Below are 10,000 nucleotides of genomic sequence, written 5' to 3'. Positions count from 1 at the left end.
GTAATGTTCAAGTGTTCGTTTATACTCTTCGTTGCAAAGTCTGCATTTAGTTTCTTCTACATTGCATTCTGAACTGACCTGCCAATACATTCTGTATCCAAGTCTAATTCTTGCAGTCACAATATCACATTGTCTTGTTCTTGTCTTGTATGACCCATAAATGAATCTCTCCTGCGAGAACTGGTCAAAATGTTTTATGCTACAGCTTGCAGGTCTTTGAGAGTTTGTTAGCTCCATCAAGTCCTCCCTATTGGAGGTTCTTATTATGTGTGAGATCCTAGCAAGAGGTATGCCAAAGTCTATATCCACAATTTGCTTATCACATCCTGCCCTCGCCAAGCGATCAGCATGATCATGTTTAGCGATTCCAACATGCGATGGTATCCACACAAAATGTATAGCATGTCCTCGTTCCTTGGCGCGATGTACATTTATTCTTATATCATTTACGATATTTCCAGCACCTTTATCAAGGGTGTTCAGAGTCTGGAGAGCACTCTGCGAGTCGCAGAAAATTACTCCTGAGCCTTGAGTTAACAGATAGTCTGTGGCTATGAGTATTCCTGCCAACTCAGTTTGCGTAGTGCTCGCCCAGTCATAAACCCTCCTACAATCTTGGTGCTGCAAAATATTGTTTTTATATACAACATAAGCACATCCTGCTCTACTTCCAGACTGTAGGGATCCATCAGTGTAACATTCATAGTCAATATTCAGAGTTTCAAGATGCTCATTAATGGTTGCAAGGGTGTGTTGCTTAAGTACAGCTGGTGAAACTGTGTCTTTTTTAGGGACATCAGTATAAAATACGTTCAATGTCGACATTTTCCATGGTGGAATAGAATGTCCATATGGGAACCTACTCAAGGACATATTTAATTGGTGTATGGATTTGTATGTCATTTGCAACCATGAATTTGAGGGCGACTCGGCACTGCTATGCAAAGATGGATTCACTATCTTATATTTAAGTTGCCTCTGGAACTCTGTATTATAGAAGGGTTCTTTAATTGCTTTGACACCAAAAATAGTATTGATGTATGATATCCTTTCGTAAATAGATGGCAAGTTGAGTTCCTTTCTCATGTTCACAATCCTCGTTGTTTTAGGAGCACCGAGAATGATCCTCATGGCTGCGTTCTGTACAATTTCTAGACAAGTTAACTCTGATTCCCTAAATGATACAAGGTGTAAGGCATGGTAATCTACGACTGACCGTATATATTTATCATATATACGGTCAGTCGTAGATTACCATGCCTTACAAAAGAGTCTTGCAATGTTAACATTGACACCATGTTCTCTTCCAACAAGAGTCTTGAGTGGCTTCAGCCGCTCCCACAGTCTTTTCTTTAAGTTCATAATGAGTCTTGCAATGTTAACATTGACACCATGTTCTCTTCCAACAAGAGTCTTGAGTGGCTTCAGCCGCTCCCACAGTCTTTTCTTTAAGTTCATAATGAGTTCTGTGTCGTTAATAGTCACCCCAAGATACTTGTATTTGTGGCAAAGATCTAGCTCAATGTCATCTATATGAAAGTTTGGCAGTGGGATTGTAAGAGGATTGAGTGCCTTGGTTTTTTCAACTGAGATTATCAAGCCGCACTCAGTAGCTTTTGTGGACAGTACATTAAGAATCTTTTGCATTCTATCCTCGGATGAAGTTTTAATGCAGATGTCATCAGCATAACAAATAATGGAATCACTGCCCTCAAGTGGTATATTGCTTAATAGTCTGTGCATTAAAATGTTAAATAGCATGGGGCTAAGTACGCCCCCTGAGGTGTGCCAAGCTCAAACATTTTAGAGTATGTACTTTTGATTCCCCTGAAGAGAACATGAGCTGATCGGTTTGATAAATACATTTGAATCCACGTTAAAAGTTTACCTTGAATACCAAAGCTAGCCAGTTGCTCAAGGATGAGGTCTCTGTTTGCAATATCAAAGGCAGATTTAAGATCGAGAAATACAGTTTGCATGCCTTGCTGAGAATTTGTCAAGTACTCTGCAAAGCAGTGCTGAGTGCTACGTCCTGGGAGGAATCCATACAGTCTTGGAGTTAACTTGGCATGTATGCGATACATGAGTCTGCTCAAAATAATTCTCTCAAGTACCTTGCATAAACATGAGGTCAATGAGACGGGTCGGTACTTATCAGAGTTCGGTTTGGGTATGGGAATGATTAAGCTTTGAGTCCAGGAGCTTGGGAGTATTCCTTGGGATAAGCTTAGTCTGTAAAGATGTAAGAGTGGGTTACCTGGTACCTGAGCAATGAGCCGAAGTACACTATAAGTGATGCCATCCTCGCCTGGGGCGGTCGCCTTACCCTTGCGAAGTGCATTATTTAATTCCCACTCAGTTATTTCGGCAAAGTCGGAGGGGTCAGTGGCAGAACAGGCTATGGCAATGTTAAAATTCCTATTTATTTTCGTGGTGTTAAGTTTATCTCTTATTCTCTGCGGAATGCATGTGTGAAAGCGGCGTGTGAAACCCGTAGACTTTATACAAGCGGAAGAGGAAACTCGCAAAAATTGGTAAATTTCAGGGATATCCACAGCAGTGCCACTGCTTTGCCCTTCATCATTATCATCAGTATACTATAATTGCAACTATGATTTTATCATTATGGTTTTCAAGCATCTCGTTTATCATAGCTATAACTGTCATTAATGTCGTCAGTATCATTACTGTCATTATTATCAACCCATTGACGACCGATATATGTATTAGTTCTACAAGCGTTCAGTCATCAAGGAATTAATTAGTAAGCCTACTTGACCTATCATGTTTATTATTTTTATTTCAATCAACAAAAATACGAACACAACACACAATCATGGATAAAGACAAACACACAAACGTGTACAGATATTTAGATTTATATACATTTTTAATAGTTGTGATAAATATCCATCTATTATTATCATTTGTAGTATCATTATTACTAGTAGTACCATTCTTAATTTTATTATCATTACTATCAGCATCAATACCAATCATTTACGTCATATACACAGAAATTGATATGTTAGTATATGAAAAAGAATCAAAATATACAAATAAATAAATATATATGTACATGCATATATATATATATATATATATATATATATATATATATATATATATATATATATATATATTATATATATATATACATATATATAATATAATATATATATATATATATATATATATATATATATATATATATATATATATATATATATTTGTGTATGTGTATATATATAAATGTATGTGTATATATATGTGTATGAGTATATATATATATATATATATATATATATATATATATATATATATATATATATAATATATATATATATATATATTATATATATATACATATATATATATATATATATATTATAATATATATATATATATACATACATATATATATATATATATATATTATATATATATATATATATATATATATATATTATATATGTATATTATATACATATATGTATATATATATATATATATATATATATATATATATATATGCATGTATATATATATATTTATATAACGTTCGCATGTGTGCTCTTACTTGGTTGTTTCAATAAGGAAGGGTAAACTAAGTACAGAGGGTCCTTTCTACAAATATTAGATTATCACATAACTTTCTAATGAAATGTATTTTTCTGTCACACACAACGTTATTAGGGAGACTATTCCGCTCTTCAACAGTTTTGGTTAGAAAAATATTTTTTTTTAATCATAATATGAATAATTTTAAATACTAATCACCTCTTTTTACTATAACTTATTTTCCTCCGACCTTCTGTTCTTCGTATGTTTAGAATTATATAATAGTCCCTGTATAGTATTATCATGTCGCCTCTTTTTCTTCTTTCCTTCAGAGGACCATTAGGTGCCCTTTCTCTATAATCACATTCTTTTGTGTGCTACTATGTTTTTTTTTTTTTTTTTTTTTTTTTATCTCCATTATATCGTTCTCTTTTTCTTCAAGCCCTAGTATGACTATATCATAACCCATTCATGCCGGAGGCATTCCAGCCTTGCAAGTTGCAATGCTGGGGCTCTCGAACGCATTGGCCTAAATCAATTAAATGATCGACGCCGTATGCCGGCACCCTGCCAGCGGGCCCTTGAATGCTCGGTACCAATGGTGTACCACCCGTCGAGAGAGGTTAAATTAATTGGCTTCTGATAGATATGTAAAGTTTGGAAGTTGTTATTTAGATTAGTTTTTCTTGACCGTGTCCGAAACCTGAGTTTAACCATTTTTTCTAAGTCTTTTCATATCTATCTATATATCGATGTCTTTATATATGTACACCCACATATAAATAAATCAATATATATATATATATATATATATATATATATATATATATATATATATATATATATATATATATATATATATATATATATATATATTTATATTCACATATATGCATAGATATACATAGATATATATGCATATAAATATATATGTATATATATATATATCTATATATATATACACATATATGCGCACACACATATATATATGCATATATATTTATATATATGTATATATATTTTCATATAAATGCACACACACACACATATATATATGTGTGTGTGTATACATATATGTTTATATGCTTATATGTACACGCACGTATATTTATTTATCTATCTCTCTATATATACATATATACATGCAAAGGAAAATATTTATGCATACATATCTTTAGCTTTAAGTTTTGATCACAAAGGTGAATTGTTTGTAATTCATTGCATATTGATTAAAGGTGAATTTTAAACTGAAGGCGATTTTTTTTTTTTTTTCTTAATAAGATTATTGTAATAAGCTTGCTCAGTTTTATTTCTCTTGCTTGACATTAAACCCTTCATCCGTAGAAACGACCGTGTCCTCCAAAGCTTCCACGGTGGCCTCCAAAGCTCCTGTAGCCTCCGAAGTGGCCGTGACTTCCGAAGCCGCGACTGTAGCCAAAGCCGGGTTCAGGATCAGCCTCAGCACTCCTCTTCCAGCGTCCGTAACCGTAGCTGCTGTAAACGGGTCTGGACACATACCCATAACCGCCATAACCACCGTGTCCGAAGCGGGAAGGATCAGCCTCTGGATCAGCCTCAGCTACCCGTGTCCGAAGCGGGAAGGATCAGCCTCTGGATCAGCCTCAGCTACAGGTTCAGGGTCAGCACTCCTCTTCCAGCGTCCGTAACTGTTTCCTCTGTATACAGGTCTGTAGGACACGAGACCATAACCATAGCCACCTCCATAACGGCTAGGCTCAGCATCAGCTTCAGGATCAGCACTGACGCTGACAGCGACAAATGCCACGAGGGCGACACAAATGGCCTGCAAGAACATTCCATATTAAATACAATTTTCCTTCATTTATGTAATCATATGATAATAATGTTGCATATCATGTGTTTTCCTGCTTTCCCTTTTGTTGTTTTGTGTAAAACTTTCTGCATGAATTCTTCACGTGTATGTGGGTATCCGCGTACGTGTGTGTATATACACAAGTGTATGTGTGTGAGAACTGAACATTACTAAGAGTGGTTCTTGTGCTACACTTACCAAAGTCTTCATGTCCTTTGAGAATGACAGGCGACTGTGCTGAGGAGACGGCGGTCTCTCCTTATATAGCGAGTGGCCCACGCGAAGCCACACCCACTACTGGGCTATTCCTGATTCATTTCCAAGGCCCTTCGAGCAAATCAACCGATACCAGAAGAATTATGTAGATACTGAATGATGATAATTTTTTTTAATTACTATCATTGTTATACACACACAAACACACATACACACACACACATACACATACACACACACACACACACACATATATATATATATATATATATATATATATATATATATATATATATATATATATATATATACTATATTCATGTTACACAAGTTAATTTATACATACACATATATAATCTATATTATATATATATATATTTATATATATTATATATATTTTGTTTGTGGGGGGGTGTGTGCTGTGTGTAGTGTGTGTGTGTACATACGGTGTATTCAATGTACGTTAACTATGGATACAAACACACACACACATATATTTTATAATTATAAATATATGTTATGCCTGTTATATATAAATATATAAATACATATATATTACATATATTAACTATATATTTCATATATACACAATTATTTATGTAATATGTATATATATATATATATATATATATTAAACATACATGAATATGTATATATTTATAATGATACTAACATAATATGTATATTAACACACACGCAATCAACTATGGATATTGCATAAGTAGATACTCGTGCTGTCCTTTTCAATATTTGCATGTTATGCATCTTTATGTATCTTCTCTCTCTCAAGATGAGCTTTTTATTTGCTCTCTCTCTCTCTCTCTGTTTTCCTTTAGGATTACTAGAAATATTATGATTCTTCAGTATATTACACATATATTTATGTACATATGTATATATATATATATATATATATATATATACATACATATATATGTATATATATATACATGCATACATACATACATATGTATATACACACACGCAAACAACTATGGATATTGCATGTAGATACTCAGTGCTGTCATTATCAATATTTTGCCTGTTATGCCTGTTATGTATAAGATTTCCAATAATGATGAGCTTTTTATATGCTCAACTTTATTCACTTTGTTTTCCTCTTAGGATTACTAGAAATATTATGATTATGACACCTGTACATCACCATACCTGGCTTTATTGAAGAAATTTTGTTCCAGCTATTCTAAAGTTTTGGAACAAGTTGTGAAATCAAATAGTCCAGTAGGACAGTAGAGTAAAATGTCGGAAAGAGGTAGAGATTTTCTCTCTCTCTCTCTCTCTCTCTCTCTCTCTCTCTCTCTCTCTCTCTCTCTCTCTCTCTCTCTCTCTCTCTCTCTCTCTCTCTTTTCGGCAAACCAATCCTGAATATTTTAACGATGATATATTAAAAAAAAAAAAAAAAAAAAAAAAATATATATATATATATATATATATATATATATATATATATATATATATATATATATATATATGTTTTCTTTGAACTTGTATTGTATTTCTGATGTTTTTTTAATCCTCTTTCTTATCGGAAAACTTTTCTTTTATGTCCTTTTTTTATTTTCCCCAACTGTCAGTGTTTTTACTCTGTATCTCTGATTGATATCATACCGTTGTTCCTTTGTATCTTGTGCTTTTATATGTTGTGTTTACGGTAGCTGGCATGATGTATATATAGAAAAAAAAATATGCATGTGTATATAAATGAGCAAATAAATAGATATAGACAATTTTAATAGGCGTAATAGTTATCTTTCTGTTACTATTATATTAAGGGTCATTTTAAACAGAATTAGAACTAAGATTAATGAACACATAACAGAAGAGCAATGTGGATTCAGAAAGGGGAAAGGAACTACAAATGCTATATTTTTACTAAGAACAGTAATAGAAAGGGCAATAGAAATGCAAAAAGACTTGTACGTAGGTTTCATTGATTTTGAAAAAGCTTTTGACACGGTAAGACATGAAGAAATGATTATGCTTGAAAACATAGGGGTGGATAAAAAGGTTGTAAGATTAATAGCTAATTTATATTGGGACCAAAAAGCGAATGTGGAAATTGCAAATGAAACGACTGAATGGATAAACATAAAGAGAGGAGTGAGACAGGGGTGCGTTCTCTCCCCAGATCTCTTTTCACTCTATGGATAAAAGTGTATGCAAGACACCGTAGAAATGGATGGAATTAAAATAGGGGGAATGATTGTAAATAATATCCGATATGCAGACGATACAGCATTAATTGCTGACTCTGAGGAAAAACTACAAAGACTGATGGAAGGATTAAGCACTGCATGCAACAATAGAGGTCTAAAAATCAATTTTAATAAAACAGAGGTAATGGGCATAACAAAAAGAAAGGAACAATTGAGTGTACAAATTAACATAGATGGGAATGACATAAAACAAGTAAATAAATTCCAATACCTCGGAAGTCTAGTAACAGAAGATGGTGTATGTGATCAAGAAATAAAGAAGAGAATTGGCATAGCAAAATATGCCTTTGGAAATTTGAAAAAAAGTGGTAACAAACATAGGAATAGGAATGAATATTAGAGCTAGATTAGTAAAATGCTTTGTGTGGTCTACTTTGTTGTATGGTTGTGAAACTAGGACTATGAAGAAAAATATAGTGAAGAAACTAGAAGCTTTTGAAATGTGGTGCCTTAGAAGAATGATGAGAATTCCGTGGACTGAAAGAGTATCAAATGAGGAAGTCATGAGAAGAGCAGGAGCGAGACGAGAAATTATAAGTGAAGTAACGAAAAGACAGATGCAATTTATTGGACACGTGATGCGTGCAAAAAAAATGGAATATGATTGTATGACGGGAAAGATCGAAGGAAAGTGAGCAAGAGGAAGACAAAGAAAGAAGTTCATAGAATGCTTGGTAGAACGAATAGGAAGAGGATTGAGAGTTGTGGATGTTCTCAGAATAATGGAAGACCGGAAAGAATGGCGGGCCATGATCGCCAACGTCATAAGAAAGGCACTGCAGTAAAGTAAAGTAAAGTTACTATTATATGCATCATCATCATTACCTGTAATATCACTGTCAATACTATCATACTAATTGTTATCAAACATATACATACTGATATCTGTATATATGAATACATACACACACACACACACACACACACACACACACACACACATATATATATATATATATATATATATATATATATATATATATATATATATATATATGCCTACCCATATGTGTGTGTGTACGTGCGTGTGTGCTCTTGGTTGCTGCAATACCGAAGAGTAGTCAAAAATCTGGTGGTCTGGTCTGTTATTGTTACACTATATAACTTTTAAAAGTGATGTATGTATTTTTCCAGCCTACACAACTTCATTAGGAAGGGTGTTCCGTTCTTTAATAGTATGGGAAACTGAATTATATTTTCTTTATCTGTTCTTTCGTATTCCTCACGGCTTTTTTCGAGAGTATATATACAAATATATGTATTGATATACACATACACACTTAAACACAGAAATATAATCTCAGTTCTGATCACTGAGGTGTATTGCAATTCAATGCATATTGAAGAAAGATGAATTCTTTCTGGTCAATACTTTATGACTGAACATGATTATGTCTATTGTTTTAGGAATAAAATTCTTGTATGAAATTGCTCCATTTTATTCGTGCTTGGCATTAAAACATTCAGCCATAGAAACGTCCGTGTCCCCCAAAGCTTCCACGGTGGCCTCCATAGCTCCTGTAGCCTCCGAAGTGGCCGTGACCTCCGAAGCCGCGACTGTAGCCAAAGCCGGGTTCAGGATCAGCCTCAGCACTCCTCTTCCAGCGTCCATAACCGTAGCTGCTGTAAACGGGTCTGGACACATACCCATAACCGCCATAACCACCGTGTCCGAAGCGTGAAGGATCAGCCTCTGGATCAGCTTCAGCTACTGGTTCAGGATTGGCCTCAGCACTCCTCTTCCAGCGTCCGTAACTGTTTCCTCTGTATACAGGTCGGTAGGACACGAGACCATAACCATAGCCACCTCCATAACGGCTAGGCTCAGCATCAGCTTCAGGATCAGCACTGACGCTGACAGCGACAAATGCCACGAGGGCGACACAAATGGCCTGCAAGAACATACCGCATTAATTACGAATTTCCTTCATTTATGTAATATGATAGTAATGTTGTTATAGAAAAGCATATTCAGCATATTCATGTTTTACTGTTTTCCCTTTGATATTCTCTTGCTTAACTTTCTGCATGATTCCTTCACGTGTATGTGGGTGCCCGTGTAGGCGTGTGTATACACACTCATATATAAGTGTGTGTGAGAGAACTGAACACCACAAAGAGTGGCTCTATTGCTACACTTACCAAAGTCTTC

At 34.2% G+C, this 10,000-nt stretch overlaps 1 protein-coding gene and 1 pseudogene across 2 annotated transcripts in view; both read right to left on the bottom strand.

Annotated features, from left to right (window-relative positions):
- The window catches only part of LOC122242501 (uncharacterized), a 7,784-nt pseudogene extending 2,155 nt beyond the window's left edge, over positions 1–5,629 (bottom strand). Inside the window, exons 1-2 of the transcript XR_015191416.1 lie at positions 5,594–5,629; positions 5,011–5,365 (exon numbers count right to left, since the gene is read on the bottom strand). The product of XR_015191416.1 is annotated as an uncharacterized LOC122242501 (transcript). The remainder of the gene's footprint in view (positions 1–5,010; positions 5,366–5,593) is intronic.
- Positions 5,630–9,274: 3,645 nt separating this feature from the next.
- The window catches only part of LOC122252644 (uncharacterized), an 8,203-nt gene continuing 7,477 nt past the window's right edge, over positions 9,275–10,000 (bottom strand). The window contains exons 7-8 of the mRNA XM_086542870.1: positions 9,991–10,000; positions 9,275–9,740 (exon numbers count right to left, since the gene is read on the bottom strand). The exon at positions 9,991–10,000 is cut by the window's right edge and continues 5 nt beyond it. Coding sequence (XP_086398996.1) covers positions 9,312–9,740; positions 9,991–10,000 — 439 coding nt within the window. The 3' untranslated portion in view covers positions 9,275–9,311. The remainder of the gene's footprint in view (positions 9,741–9,990) is intronic.

This window comes from Penaeus japonicus, unplaced genomic scaffold (genome assembly GCF_977035675.1).
Source record: "Penaeus japonicus unplaced genomic scaffold, GWHDUDI00000001_assembly GWHDUDI00000012, whole genome shotgun sequence".
Taxonomy (NCBI): domain Eukaryota; kingdom Metazoa; phylum Arthropoda; class Malacostraca; order Decapoda; family Penaeidae; genus Penaeus; species Penaeus japonicus.
The sequence above is the reverse complement of the archived record's forward strand: the minus strand, read 5'-3'. Positions and strand labels throughout refer to the sequence as shown.